This window comes from Corticium candelabrum, chromosome 17 (assembly GCF_963422355.1).
Source record: "Corticium candelabrum chromosome 17, ooCorCand1.1, whole genome shotgun sequence".
Classification (NCBI taxonomy): Eukaryota; Metazoa; Porifera; class Homoscleromorpha; order Homosclerophorida; family Plakinidae; genus Corticium; species Corticium candelabrum.
In genome coordinates, this window is record NC_085101.1 from 1,735,101 (window position 1) to 1,751,445 (window position 16,345).

Consider the following 16,345-nt stretch of genomic DNA (forward strand, 5'->3'; position numbering starts at 1 on the left):
GGAAAAAGTAGTCCTAATTTTCAGCCACAGCCTGACAGACAGTGACAGTGAGACACGTTCGATTACCTCGAATGGGTTCCCCTACTGCAAAATCTTTATCTGACAAAACTTCCCTTGCTATAAAATGACTAGTCTGTCTTTCCACTCCACGTGTATCTGTTCAGAGTGTGAATCAGGCGACTTCAGCTAGAACAGCAATCTCCTAACCTCGAGAAGCCGTACTCAAGAAATGGCTTCCTACGCGTCTTTACGCAGGCAAAGTCTCTCACAAGATGCACGAAATGGTAAGTAGTGAACTTACTTACAAAGCCTAGTCAACGGCAAGATGATCTACGGTTCAGAAGCAGACCCGAAAACGTGAACTCTGTACAGCGAGATCGGCGAAAGGTGCGTTGTTACCCTTGAGGTTGAGTATGCTGTAGAAGCTCCGCCCCCAAATATCGTCTACCTAACTAAATGTTTTGACAGTAACCTCACTGGAGAGAGCAATCGAGACAACCTCTGGAGAAGAGGCTTTGCTTACGTGTCTCTTGCAGATCTTGCCATTGCAGGCGGTTAGATCTGAAGTCGGTTGATCAGAAAGTTTCAAACATACGGAGGTAAGCAAGTGTGTCATCTGCCCGGAAGCCTAGTATTATAGTGAGACGCACGCATCCTAGACGACGTATTTGAGCACACAATCGAAATGTTAGTACTGAACTAGGGGCTTTCGGATGCTAGGCCCGTCGATAATGTCATTGTCCACGACGGGAAGACAACATGCATGTTTATCTAGCTGAACTGTACAATGTCATCGTAAATGTAGGTAGTTGATATATCTAGGAAAACGTTAGGATTGAAAGGAAGTCCGTGCGAAAGAAGTTAGATGGTGTCGTTGGCCATATTTTGAGTCGACCGTCTTAGCTAATTAGCCAGTCGTGTGTATGTACACCGACCTTGAGTAGGATGGTAGGTGTTCCCTAGTAATTGAGATGTAAGTACCTGAGTATCCATGAAGGATCTATTTTCATTCAATCTTCTTGTTGTTTGTAACTATGTTGTTACTATAGACACCGTATTATTCAGCCATGCCCCGCTTCCTGGACACAAGTAATTTGAAGCGACCTTCTAGTGAGGTGAACTAACCGCGGACAAGGCGGAGAAAGACAGAGAATCACAATCAATTTCAACGGACATTTGTTGGCTACTGAAATGAAACTGACAACATCTAATTAGTAGAAACAATCCTAATGTTTTTTGCGGAGCTTAGCATGGACCGGCTGGTTTAGTTAATTAGTGCGTGTGTGCTGGCGTGGAAACGTACACGCACGCGTGTGTTTGGCTGTTTGTGTTGGCTATAGCTACCTGAGTGCTGGCCAGGCGACCGGTCTCGAAACTAGAACACAAAAGTTGCACATGTACAGCTAGTGGAACACAAAATACATGCTCTACATGTTAGTTAATTCATTATAGATTACATGGTTAGCGAGTTTTAAGATTTAAATTTAATATAATTGAAAATTTAGGGAAGAGGAGAAATATGTAATTGATTGCATGTGGTTGAAGTGTGCCCCTGCGGTTATACCTGCACCTACCATTTTCTAGAGCAACAAATTTTGGTATGCACTGAAAATATGCTTATAAAATATTTGTAATTTGTAATAACGTTAGTTTTATTTAAGACGTTCTTCGATTTGCTGTAGGGTTTCAGTGTGTATACTTTGATCAAATCAGATTCAAGATGACATTGATTGAAAATATAGAGGATGCTACTTTCACTACTCTTGCTACTATTGTTTTCTGTAAGTATCTTGTGGTGACATTTTTGAACATTTTGTTAATGGAAGTTTAGTTATGCAGGCTGGTTTTGCATTTTTGGAAGCTGGCTCAGTTCGATCTCAAAATACCACCAGCATTCTCTTCAAGAACTTTATGGATGCTGTTTGCGGCTGTGTGGCATATTGGGCATTTGGATATGCATTTGCTTTTGGAGGAGGCAATGCATTTATTGGAACTAACCACTTTTTTCTTTCGGGAATTGGGCTTTATGGTCAAGAGTTAGTTAAATGGTTTATTCATTATGTCTATGGTATTACCGCAGCCACAATTGTGAGTGGTGCCATGGCAGAGAGAACACAAATGAAGGGCTATTTTATATTTACAATTATATGCATAGGTGCGGGTACAGATGTCAGATGTGTGTGTGTGTGTGTGTGTGTGTGTGTGTGTGTGTGTGTGTGTGTGTGTGTGTGTGTGTGTGTGTGTGTGTGTGTGTAGGTTGTGTGTATACCTTGTAGGTAGGTTGTGTATATATCTTGTAGGATGGATACAACCAGTTATAGCTCACTGGGCTTGGGCACCACAAGGATGGCTATTTTCTGGGGTTATTGATGAAAACCATAATGTAACAGTTCGCTATATGGTAGGTCAACTATGTTGTAATATTATATGGTGCTTGAAATGTTTAGAAACGTGTTGATGTTGTAGGATTTTGCTGGAAGCAGTGTCATTCATGTCGTCGGAGGAGCATCTGCTCTCGTTGGTGCTGCTGTAGTTGGTGCACGTAGGGGTCGTTTTGATGAAAGGGGAAGGTCAAGTATGATATCTTCAAATACAACAACAGTGAGTGGTTTATATGATAATGCATGTGTGCGTGCGTACATTGTGTGTGTGTGTGTGTGTGTGTGTGTGTGTGTGTGTGTGTGTGTGTGTGTGTGTGTGTGTGTGTGTGTGTGCGTGCGTACATTGTGTGTGTGTGTGTGTGTGTGTGTGTGTGTGTGTGTGTTTGTGTGTGTGTGTGTGTGTGTGTGTGTGTGTGTGTGTGTGTGTGTGCGTGCGTGTGCATTGTCCATATAGGACAGGAGGAGAGTGGGGAAGAGGTGGTGGAAGAGGGGAAGAGATGGTGAAAGAGGGAAATGAAGGAATGCGCTCCATAAATAAGTTTGACGTTAGAAGAATTCTATCTAGTAACTTAATTAATTAATTAATGTTTAGTAGTATAGTTTAAAATTTATTATGTGCTTAGCTGCCTCTAGATAGTTAGGTAATACATGAAACACGATTAAATAACTTATAGAAATGACAGCCAATAAGTAACTAGCTGATTGACAGTAGCTACTTGATAAACTGCTGTGAAACAGATGCAATTTTATGACATGTAATGAAGCTGCAACAAATTACGAATCATGAGTTATATGTAATGCAGTGTTCTTCGAGCACTTTTGGAAATATGGCACTCAGGTGGCACTCTGCATGCTTATTTGCTTGCTATGCCCAAAAAATGTTGCAAACTGGAATTTACAAATAATGTATTTACGAGTGCAGTTGCTATGTATACCAACAGACTTTATTTCAATATTTGGTAAAGTGTGGGAAAATTGTCAAATCACCAGATCTGAATTAATCGCCTGTATAAATACTTTACTGTGATACTGATATTGATACTCTGGAAAGGAACATGAAGAGATGGACACATTTGTGTATTCAAATAGTTGAACATGCAAATTCTGGAGTATTCCACATTTATTCCCCCCCTCCCCACTTTCAGCAGCCAAAAAGACGTCTAATTTTTGAGTCTAGATGCAACCTCGTCGGGACTAATTGCCCACTTGGCAGCTGTTTCCTAGACTCATGTACCACTTAAATTCGCTTGTTGGCCTTCCTAAATGTGCAAAGTGAATCAAACAGCAGATCTTACGTGAAAAGCGCGTCGGGGTTAGAAGCGGTATACGATACCCGGATATAGTCCATCAAAAGCCCGTATATAGTATTCTAAGGACGCCACAAAACTACTTTTTGGACATGAAACTTCTCTTGAAATGTTGTATAGACTACTTTAACAACGACAGTAGTCAATCAACGTTTTAGGATAAGTTTTTAGGAACACAGACAACATCAACAGAGAGAGCGTGGTCAAAAAGACTTCTTTCTTGCTTACTTGGCGGATTGTGAGTGGCCAACAACAAGATTTGTATAGTACTTGTGTTCAGCGGCAATTAGTCCCGCGATGGTTGCAACACGTTCGATGGATTTTATGGTGTTGGACGGGACTACGCTATTAGATTTGTATGTCTTTGAAATTTTTCCAAAAAAGCAAAAAGTTTGGATTTTACCGTTTTCATCATGCAATGACCCATCCAAATTACCTAATTGCCGGTCTTAAAGAGTACGTCAATAATTCAAGTAAGTCCAACGACAGCGAATACTTGGCAAAGATGATAATACACTGAAAATGTTAGTATCGATTCTATTAGCTGTTGCTCTTGCCATCATGAGAGGCAGTTTCTGCCTCTTCTGCCGTCCAATTCTACGTATTGCGGTAGCTTTCAAAAGTGTGTTACAACTTTTTTTGCTGGAAACGACGTAAGAGACCGTCTACATCCGTCAGACAGTGGTAAAAGCAGCTGCTTCACTGCAGTCTAGTGCAACTCTATGTATCATCACATGCGTAGATCGACAGGGTGAAAAGTTCGTCTTCTGGTATCTACATCACCTTGACTACTGTCGTTACGCTGGAAATAAAAAGTTTCTTTCTTGCCTCTGTAGTATTATTAGTATTACATGCTAACGCACAAAAATGTAATGCTAAAACAGTAACGACTTCTACAGATAGAGGCAAAGTTGTGCAATTCATTATAATTTACTAAAGGTTTAATTTAATAAATCCACTACAAGGTCATAGCGTGGCCTCTAGAAATAAAGGGCTCTAGACTTTACAATACTACGGGATAAGCCCACTTTTTATTGGCTTTTATTTATTCACACACTATATAGATTATAGTGATCACTTATAATCATAATTTATTACGAAATGATGTATAATGACTTATCCACACACTATATAGACACATTCATACACAGACCTACAGTGTACATAGCTATACGTACTTCAGTGCTATTTCCACAATGCATTCTATGCGTACGTGTACGCAAGTTTGCCTCCCTGTAATCAAGCCCCTAGCTTGTCTGAACCAGGTATGCTTGTGTCACAGATATGGATGACTGATTCAAACTAATTTTATTGTATAAACTTTAAATACACCATATTTACTTAATGCAGCACTTACTCGAGGTGAAACCCTTGCATTTAGTCAATGATTGCTTTGGATAAATGAAACAATTATTAGTTAAGTCTTAGAAATTATAACTGCATTTCATCGTACGGTTCATTTCAGAGAGGTCACTGTTGCTGTTACGTTCTAATCAAAGATCAAAAATTTCTGAACGCAAATTAACAGCCCGTAGTCAAGTTGAGAGTTGCCTAGGAAAATCCCTGCTAGCTGCACATGTGATGAAAACATGTCTACTTTAGCGTAAGACTGATTAGCTAGTGTATGCGAGTCTGCTAGAAGAATTGAGGATATAACATCCAACGTAAACCTGATCTATACTCTGACAACGTTTGACACTTTCTAGATATCAACCGACGCTACTAGAGCGACGCTCCTGTTATCGGACACCATCAATCATCGGACAGCCGTGCAAGAAGTAAACGAAGTAAGACTGAGCTTTGTTAAAGCCCACAGTAAGAAGGATTAGTAAAGACTGTGATTTCGGACGCGGGACTTCCAAAGGCTTAAAACGGTTATGCTAGGATGGTAAACGTGATCCTTCTCTGCGAATCTTATCATCGGACACCACCATCATTCACTGGACACGACCTCCCCCATGAAAACGTAAGGGCAATTTTGCAACTTCGCACCTGAGATAGGTTTATAGGCTACTAGCTAACACAACAACACTATCACTGTCTTCGTTTGCTACTCTCCAGGAGAGATAGCGCACGCTCATTGAGTCGAGGTAACGCTCCTTTCATCGGACAGTCGTTTTTTCTTTGCAGCAGCAGTCTGCAGGTAATAATGTCATGAGAGAAAGTTGGAAGGAAATATCGTACGACCCCCAATTTGTTTGACCTTTACTTGACTCAGCAACGGCTACTAGTACCGGCAACTGCTGAATGTTCTCTGCTGACAAGCTCACTCTGTTGGCATCTACTCGCCCTCCGGTACCGTCTAGTCTTCCCAGCGCAAGAATTTGAACTCCTGAGTGTCTTGCAGCACAACTGCACAGGCTTGATGCACCGAATTTAGCAGACGATTTACGCCATCCATGTTCGAGCTTTTCAGTTAGCACATTCTCCCAACTCGCACAGAAACAGTCCGTGCTTTCCTTTCAAGGCTCCTAAATTGTTACTTGGTTCTGAATAGGACGTGTGCAGGAGTTTTTTTTTATCTCAGTTTGATATCTACCATTAAGTGCAGAACGTCATCGTTGGTACAACCAGCTGTACCGAATGCAGGAACTTTGTTTATTATCTGAGCAGCTAGAACCTTCACCCCTGCTTCTCCTAGGTAAAGTTGAATTAGACTACGTCAAGTCCTTGTCAACGCGCGCTACGCAGCGATCGACTTTCTTTGCAAAGGGTAAAAGAGCGGTTTAGCGCTTCAATCTTGCCTTCTCATCGGTTTCGGTTGTCGTCTTCTTTGTTGAACAGATAGTTCGTTCAAGCAACAGCTTTTAAACGTCCTGATGGCCGTGAATCCGCTGCGAGTAGCTGCTATTCGCGCGTGGAGCTTCGAATTCGCGATGAAAATTCGCGATGCGTGCATCCGCTGTGACTCGATCGTCCGGATTCGATGCGAGTTGCCGCGAAATCGCGACAAAACTTTGCCGTGAATTCTCTGCAAGACTCTGTGTAGTAGACGTGATCATGAAGTCGTTGAGAATGCAGCTGGCTGGCTAGTATAGATGTCGGAGCATCAGTTCGAACAAACGGCTCTACTAGGTGTCGTTACTGCCGTTGACAGGCGCAGAATACAAACCACGACGTGTAGGGACGTGAGTTTGCGTGAAGAGCACACTAAAAGTCGTCGTTTGTGTACAGTGTAGTCTTTGGTAGACGGCAGATATGCATGAGATGTCTTCGTTGATTACAGCTGTAATTGGAAAGGTATGCATTATGAAACTAAACACTAATGCTGGTCCTAGGACCAACCACAATATATTGAGAAGAGGCGGTACCATCTCAGACCCGTGGAGGACGATTTTGTATCGGCGCTACACGGGTCTGGGAGGCCGAGGCTACCATTTCTAGCACCGCTCCTCCTTTGTCTGGGATGTCACGTTTCTGGTCCGCTTCATGGATTCGGGAGTAATATCGCTTCAGCAAGTTGACATGAAAGACCTTTGATTTGCCCTTGTCGTTGACGACATAGTCCAACGGTCCTACTTTTCTTTCGGTTACATAGGGCCCCTTCCACTGCATGATAAGCTTGTTTCTATCCGTAGGACGCAGTAGCAGTACCTGATCACATTCCTTGAGTTGGCGTCGTTTGCATTACGCTGGAAGTATTGCTTCTGCCGTGTTTGCGACTTCTTCAGCTCCTCTCTGGCAAGTTTTAGCGGTTCTTCCAGTCTCTCCCTCAACTCGAACACGTACGGGTATGACGTCTGCTCACTGGGTTCGTCTTTTCCTTGGTCCAAAGGCGGTGTAGTATGTGCATGAGATCTCTTACCGGTCTTCCGTGCAGTTACTCAAAGGGGGCAAAGACTGTAGATTCTTCAGAACTTCTCTATAGGCAAGCAATAAGGCTTCATCGTACCGGTGCCATTGTCGAGGTTGCTCCGAAAATAGTCTCTTTAGCATCCCCTTAATGTACCGTTAAAGTTCTCGAACAGTCCGTTACACATCGGGTGATACGGTGTAGTTGTCATCTGTCGAATGCAAAGAAGACGCGACACTTCTTGCATACACTCGGAGACAAACTGGCTTCTCATGTCGCTAAGAACTCCCTCGGGGATTCCGAGACGACTATACAGACTAAGAAGAGCCTTCGCCGTTTCTTCTGTGGTAATACACTTTAAGGCTTTCGCTTCCACATAACGTGTCGCGAAGTCCACTAGCATCAAATGCATCGGTGTCCTTCGTCGCTCGCTGGATGAATAGGACCAACGATGTCCACGGGCACTTACTTGAACGGTGAGTTGATCAAGATGGGCTCGAGTTATCGTCCCCTTTCGAACAGTTTGCTGGCACACATTGCACGACCTGCAGTATTTCGGCACGTCCTCTCGCACGGCCGGCCAGAAGAAGTTGGTAAGAACTCGGTCAGTGGTCTTTCGTATTCCCATATGTCTTCAAATGACGGAGTTGTGCGATAAGTGGATTACCTGTTTCCGCAAAGTTTTAAGGACTACAACTTGTCGGACAAGCTCTCCTCTATTGACGAATGGGTGTTTGAAGATACGATACAGTGTCTCGTTCTTCACGAATGTAACCTCTCGTCGATACCTCACATTTACTTCGCCGATCATGTTCCTTGGCCCTCGTAGAGAATCGTCCTCTGCTTGCATCGTTATGATTTTCTCCGCTGTGGATAGTGTTCTGGATGCAAAGGCTATCGGTCTCTCCTCGCGATCTGGCATTGCCTGTCAAACAGGCACCTACCCCATAAGGTGATGCATCACAACTTAGACTCACTATCCTTTGCACGTCCTATTGTGTCAGGAATTCTGATTCCAGAAGCTCTCCTTCCCTTTCTGGAATGCTTCTCTTTTCTTAGATCCCCACTTCCACGGTCGATTCTTGCCTAGTAACGCATACAAGGAAAACACCGCTCGTAGTAATTGAGTAAGCCCAGGAAAGCCTTAATTTCTGTCACGTTTGTCGCTTCCGGCGCTTCCCTTATCGCCTGGACCTTAGTCTTCGAGGACGAGATGTCTTGCTCACTGATAATATGACCCAAGTATTTCAATCGAGGCTAATGGAACTCACAATTTTTCTGTTTTAGTCTTATACCAGCCTCACATAATCGTCTCAGCACTGTTAACAACCTCTGCTTATGTTGTTTTTCATTTTCGCCCACTACTAATACATATGTCATCCAAAGAGCAGATAACACCAAAGATTCCTGAGCAGAGGTTGTCCATAATTCGCTGCCAAATTGCATGCGCTGAAAAGATTCCGAAAGGCATCCGATTAGACGTGAATAAACCCTTGTTGGTATTAATCGTCAAATATCGTTGGCTATCAGAGGCAACACACATCTCCTGGTACGCCTGCGCGAGAAACGTCTACCTTCAGCCAAGGTTGCCAACAGATCCTGGGGTTCGGAATTGGATAACCTCCCATATCTAACTATGATTTATCGTGATCTTGTAGTCATCACACAGTCTCACTGTACCGTCCCTCTTTTGAATTACAATTACTGGAGTTGTCCAGTCACTCTTCTCTGCTGGTCGTATCACTCCCTTGCGCTGCATGCGATCTAGTTCCTGATTGATCTTTTCTTGTAGAGCATACGGCACCGGTCGAGGCCTGTGGAATCTCGGTCTAGCCTCCGCTGTCAGTTCAATTCTTGCCTCATGCTCTTGTACAATACACACACCAGGACTAAATAACCTTGGAAACTTCTCCTTGGGGTCAAACATTTGGCATTCTTCAACACTGAACAGAGATCCCCAATCGAGCTGGATCTTATTTAACCAGTTTCTCCCAAGAATGGCTGGTTTACCCTGTACATTTTTTACTACTATAATTTTAGCAGTAGCATGCTTCTCACCGTATCTCACTGGTACTGTTGTCTCCCCTTTCACCTTAAGGATTCCACCGCTGTACGTTTTCAATGTCACCGTACTTGCATGTACCTGGACATGGGACAGATACCGATCATATACACTGATGGGTATTACCGTCACTGTGGCTTCTTTGTCCACCTCTATAGGTATCTGACTGCCAGCTACTTCCAGTGTGATCTTGACTCCGCCCTTTCCAGATTGAGCAAACACCGCACTGACCGTATTTTCATCAATTTAATGAGTGGGTTGTGGCTGGCCTTTCGCTGTGGCACCGTTTCGGTGCCCTTCCTAAGCTCATCTTGTTGAGATCGTTTGCGGTCTACTCTACTGATGTGTCTTTGTATATTGCAGAATGACACTTCTGAGACTTGAATTTGCATGTAGTGGGTGATGTCCACGCCTGCTGTCTAATTGCTTTGCTTTGTAAGCGCCACCTGGAATGTCACGTTGTACGCTAAACTCCGTCTCGACTTGCTTTTTGGGTGGTCGGCTTGTGGTATTCCCATATAGCATTCGTCTCGTCTCTCGCAGTTTCGGCGGTTTGTGCAATGTGGTTTCCTTCGTCGAGGTCAGTTCTGATTCTGCAAGAATCTTTCTCTGCAGAGCCTCGTAATATAATCCATACCATTTGACCCTTGAACGCTTCATCCAGGTAGTCTCCGAAATCGCAGTTCTTCGATAGCCTGCGTAGTTCGGCCTTACAATTCGCGATAGTCTCACCTTCTCTCTGAAGACACCGATAAAACCGGAATCTCTTCGCTAACATAACGATACGTGGCTCAGAATAGCTCTTCAACAGCGCAAAAAACTCATCCAGTGACTTGTCTTGTGGCTTCTCTTGTCTCACCAGATTCTTTAAGAGAGTGTATGTCGCAGTACCGACGCAAGTCAAGAAGACTGCTTTCTGCTTGTCTGCGTCCTCCAAACCATTCGCAGCGCATTACCGGAGAAAAAAATTCTTTCTACGTTATCCTCTGCTGCGTTAAATTCTCACAGCTTACTCATCCTCTTCCCGTGGTAATTAATCATCGTCGCCAATTGTGCTGTATTTTTACTTATACGCACGTACTGATTCTACACCACAGAAGGCTGACGATCTATTGCTATAGACACACAGAAGTATCGCAGAACGCGGAACACAAACTCTAACAATGCAATTTCCCTACCGTTATCTTATACATGTCATAGTAACTCTGCCTCTAACTAATTAGTACAAACAATACACCACAATCACACCAATTGAATTTCTAATAAGAGGAAACAGCCAATTGATATAGTTGTTACTGACATCTTCAGAGTCACAAGTGAAGATTTCCTCGCTTTCAGAGGTTGAAGATCGGTCTGCACCTACTTTTGTCAGGATATAGCATATAATATTTCTGCAGCTATACTAAGAATGCCATCATCATGCAGCTTGTAATGGAGTGATTACATTGTTCTTAGCAGATATTATTGAGTACATAAGTAATAAAATTTGGTTTCCTGTTTTCTCACTAGGCAGATTAAGCTGTAAAAGTCCCTATCCACAATTCCCACTGTTGAGATGAACTCTATAGTTAGCGTGCAGATATATAATAGATACAGTACCTTTGATCTATTGCCATGTTTGTTGAATTTTGTTTAGTCTGAGCTGAGAATATCTAGTAGCGACTTTGCAATATGCCGTTTATGTGGAGTCAGTTGTTTAGGAGTGTCACATCTAGTGGCATATGAAGTGCATTCTTTCTCTGTAAAATAAGCATAATAATAACAACACTGATGTAATAGTCACGTGATAGTGGAGAAAATTTATATTATTTGTGAATGTAGCATTTAGTTATGAACTGTTATGTGTATAGCAAAACTAATGAGTATGTAATTGAAGTAACGTGGGTGTGTTTGTTGTAGATGTCTACACTCGGAGGTTTTATTATTTTATTTGGCTTTTTTTCATTCAACCTGCTTTCAACTGGTGATCTTTCCAAACCAAATACTGGTGGTGTACTTGGTCTTATTGCGGTCAACTGCATAATGGCAGCTTCTGGTGGTAGCCTTAGTTCTCTCATATATAGACGATTTAGTGATAAGGTAAATCAACAATGGAGTCTTGTGTCTGCAATCAATGGCTCATTAGCTGGATTGGTAAGTTGATTGAATGTCGTGTATTATTGTATCAATTTTGTTTTTTATCTTTACGTAGGTTGCTATAAGTGCCTGTGCCAACAGTGTGTATTCTTATTGTGCTTTTGTTATTGGAGTAATATCAGGTGTGGTGTACAGCTTTGTAGCAAAGTTGGTGGAAAATAAAAGACTGGATGATCCATTGGATGCTATCGCAGGTATTGTACTAGAGATACAGCTAGAGGTTGTAAACGTAAGGTAATTATTAATTAAAACTATTCTATGATAGAGCATGATACATGTAGCTCTTTAAATTTGTTGTTCAGGCAAATTCGCATTGTTTATTTACTTATTGAGGAGCACTGAAAGATCGTATGACTATAAAAGTGTTTGTGCGCGCGCGTGCGTACGTGCGTGCGTGCGTGCGTGCGTGCGTGGGGTGGGGATGCGGTGGGAATGGGGGTGAGGATGGGAATGGGGATCGGGTGGTGATGACAGGATAGGTTTGGTGGGGATGGGGATGGTGGTGGGGGATGGAGATGGTGGTGGGAGATGGGGTGGTGGTGGTGAGATGGAGTGGTGGTGTGGGATAGGGGTGGATATGGTGAAGGGGATGGGGTGGTGGTGGGTAGTGGTGGTGGGTGAGAGGTTGGTGGGTTTGTGTGTGTGTGTGTGTGTGTGTGTGTGTGTGTGTGTGTGTGTGTGTGTGTGTGTGTGTGTGTGTGTATGTGTGTGTGTGTGTGTGTGTGTGTGTGTGTGTGTGTGTGTGTGTGTGTGTGTGTGTGTGTTTGTGTGTCTTTGTGTGTGTGTGTGTGTGTGTGTGTGTGTGTGTGTGTGTGTGTGTCTGTCTGTCTGTCTGTCTGTCTGTCTGTCTGTCTGTCTGTCTGTCAAGCATGGCATTTATCCTTGATTTAAGTATATTATGGAATTAATTTTAAAGTTGCATTTATTAACTTTGAAAACACCTCATAACATTTAAGAAATCTCAATTGCAAGTGATGTCGTTCTTGTGATACTGAACAAGATGGTTACCAGCATCAGTGCCATCAAAATTACAGAGCTTTTATGGTCTACAAATATATTTACCAAAAATTAGCTAAGGAATGATGACTGAAAAGAATGTTACAGTATTTATTTTACAATACAGTTGAGCAACTATTTAGACTATATATATATATATATATATATATATATATATATATATATATATATATATATATAGCGTGTCTAGATGCTAGACTAGATAGATCCAGTTCTTCTCCCGGCCTGATTAGATTGTTTAGTATTTCGTTGAAGACAAATGAAACTGTAACCGAGTGTCCTGTTCCAAGAAATTGGCAGTGAGTATTATGTATCCGGGCAGCAGAGACTCGGAAGTCACCTGTTATTTTTTACTCACCCGTCTAGACTGCAGTGAATGTTCTCGTCTCTCGGCTATTTCAACAGTTCCGTTGAATGTAACAGAGTTTCCCGTTTTGAGAAATCCCTTTAGAGATATATATGGGGTAAACAGAATTTGGAAGTACGTTTGTCATTTCAACAGTTCTGTTAGACGTCGCCACTTTAAAATTGGAGCCGTTGTTGCCGTTGCGGGAAGCATGCAGGCGTATCAAACGTGGCAGCTGTTCGCCGTGAGTATACGGAGAAAGGAAGGGTAGACAGATTTTTAAATGAGTGGGATATGCTAAAAAAATATCGTTTTTTTCGACGACGTCGGCAATAATCAATACGTTCCGTGCGTATACCGTCTGAGATCTTGAATGACAATTCAGATTTGGTGGTTCTAGAGATACTCGTGCGCGAGCAGGAAATCGCGTCATTCATAGAAGTTCGGAAGACGACGGCAACTTCACTTTCGAGCTCGGTAGTTTGAACGTGCGTGAGCTAAATTTGGTGGAGATCAGACTCACCTTACTCTGGAAATCCTCTCTTGCATACAAAGCATACAAATACACACACACACACACACACACACACACACACACACACACACACACACACACACACACACACACACATACACACACACACGCACACACACACACACACACACGCACACACACACACACACACACACACACACACACACACACACACACACACGGGCTCTCCTCTATACGCTTACATGTATAGCTATATGAGACAACGATTGCTATCTCCGTTCTACTGTGGTTTTTACAAACGAGGAGTTTCAGGTGCAGAGAATAATATTGAATTCATTTGGGGCATTTGATTGTTTGCGCAGAGTTGTTATTGTCAAGAATTTGTCTTTCACAACCGAAAGGCTTGTATACTAAGCGTACGTGTACGTATGGCAGGCCTTGCATCAGATCTAGTTTCTTACCGTAAGTGTCAATAACATATAGTGGCTACACTAATTCAATCATGGATGCATTAAAATTGCCATCGGCATCAATTTCTACACAGCAATAACGGAAATACACGTTTCATCGCAAGAGCTCAGACATATAGTTAGGGAGACCTTGAGATGATGATACAGAGGCTAACTAAATGCTGTTTCTATGAATGGTTTAGTCATCTTACGTGAACACCTGACTATCAAAATTCCAAAAATGTGCTTCAATCTCTAATCTTCAGTTGACCTGCCTAAAGAGTTTCTACAATCAAAGTAGACTAAGAAAGAAATCATAACATGTAATTTAAAGATATTCAGAGGTTGGAAATGTTTGAAAAGAAAAGCTTTGAGTAGATCCAAAATGTTAGTATCTTTAAGTTGCCCCTCATTACTAACACACTGGTACTCATTTATCTGTTAGTCTTAAATTTTAGCGGAAATATGTATTTTCATCTATTAAAAAATAACACGTTATTGGTCCAATTTCAGAATAACACATTGATGGCATTTCTAGTACTACTCTTGTAGAAAGGGTGACAGAAAACGTCTTAATTGTCTTATAGGATGACTGAAAGATGTCAACTAGCAACGAATTGTCTCTTTTGTAATATATATGTCAATAATAGTTTCAAGGAGAGACAATTATACCATAAACAAATGTGTAACAAATTGATTTCAAACACTTGACTTTGTTCTGTATTATTTGGTGGCGTGAGCCGTGACTATTTGCAGCAAGGAAAGAGTAGCAGTGTGTGTGTGTGTGTGTGTGTGGGTGTGTGTGTGTGTGTGTGTGTGTGTGTGTGTGTGTGCGTGCGTGCGTCCGCGCGCGTCTGTGTGTGTGTGTGTGTGTGTGAGCGCGCGCGAGCGAAAATTCAATGTATATATATGTCATATATGTTTTTATACATGTGTATTTATATTTTTATTTATATACAAAGAGAAATAACAATTTATGATCAGAATTGATGCTAGCTTTCCTAACTTGTGTTTTGTCTAATTGTAATGGTGTGTTGTCGAATTAGTCAGTCATTGGAAAATGTTAGAATGAAATGGTTCATTCTACATAAATCTTATATGGTATGTATTGGTTCAGAATTTATTTGCAAATATGAAATTGATGCAGATGGGCAAAAGTGCATGGATCCACTGGGAAATGCTCGTTATATAATTGAATAAAATTTGCTTTTTTGTAATAGCTCTTCATGTTACATGATGTGTGGTTTATATTACTAGCGATGTATTTGCTGGACACAGACAGTTAACACATTTACATTTATAGTGCATTTTGGTGGTGGTGTATGTGGAATTCTGTGCGTCCCATTTCTGGATGCCAATATGGGGTTATTCTATAAAGGAAACAAAGTATCCATGTTGCTACTTGGTTGGAATTTATGTGGCCTACTTGTAATAATCGTATGGACATTGATGTGGGCTTCTCTTATATTTGGAATTATGTCGTGGCTAAATATTCTCCGAGTTACTTCAGATGAAGAAAGAAGAGGTTTCTTCCATTTGTAGTGTACTCTAATTGTTCCAGTGTTGTAATATGTACTGCTTAGGTCTTGATATTGTAAAACATGGAGAAAGAGCTTATCCTTATCAAGTGAATGTTCAAGATAGATCATCCTCTCTCACTCTATGTGAAGCTCTTACCAATATGTATAGCGGAATGCCAACTGCTCGCAATGTGAAGCACGAGAATTCAAGTCACGACAAAGCGACAGGAGATGGAAACGCTGCAGAAAAAGGTGCTAAAGAAGAAGCTGGCGTAGGAAGTTCCAAAGCATCACTGCATAGCAGTGATTGCGTAGAGATCGATCCAGTGTCTGTTGTGTAGCTGGTGTAGCAGTCTGGTATACGGTCGGCAACACAATCATGTAACAGCTAGTATAGAAACATTAGGGTATTGTTTGTTGACTATAGATGGTGCGATTATCTCTATAGTAGACAGCACTCGGTAGCGGTGTTGTTATTGCTCTTGAGCTGTAGTTTGTTCTATATGTACTACCACAAGACCAAATCAAATTTATACTGCACCAGTGCATAGTTAATTTTAATTTTATTAATTTATTGATATTAATAGCAATTAGGATGACTTAATTATGAGCGGAGTCGCAATAATTGCCACATTATAAGTATGAGAACAATTACATTCACGCCATTCTTTGTACAAATTGTAATTTAATTAATTAAACACAATTTCTATTGTAACTAAAATTGATTTTTCTAAACCTGCGTCACCATCATCATGGCTTTCAGAGATTTCTCTTCAATTAAACCGCTAATCAAACAGCAATATTCATAACATTGGAAATTAGTTTTATAGCCAATAAA

The 16,345-nt window shown here is 41.7% G+C and overlaps 1 protein-coding gene across 1 annotated transcript; it reads left to right on the plus strand.

Moving 5' to 3' along the window:
• The first annotated feature begins 1,833 nt into the window (after window positions 1-1,833).
• Window positions 1,834-16,050, plus strand: LOC134193251 (putative ammonium transporter 1). The gene is made up of 7 exons (XM_062662073.1): window positions 1,834-2,155; window positions 2,301-2,401; window positions 2,467-2,601; window positions 11,443-11,676; window positions 11,735-11,873; window positions 15,291-15,512; window positions 15,571-16,050. Exons 1-7 carry the CDS (start codon window positions 1,834-1,836, stop codon window positions 15,846-15,848), a joined length of 1,431 nt encoding a protein of 476 aa, XP_062518057.1. The 3' UTR covers window positions 15,849-16,050.
• Window positions 16,051-16,345: the final 295 nt, after the last annotated feature.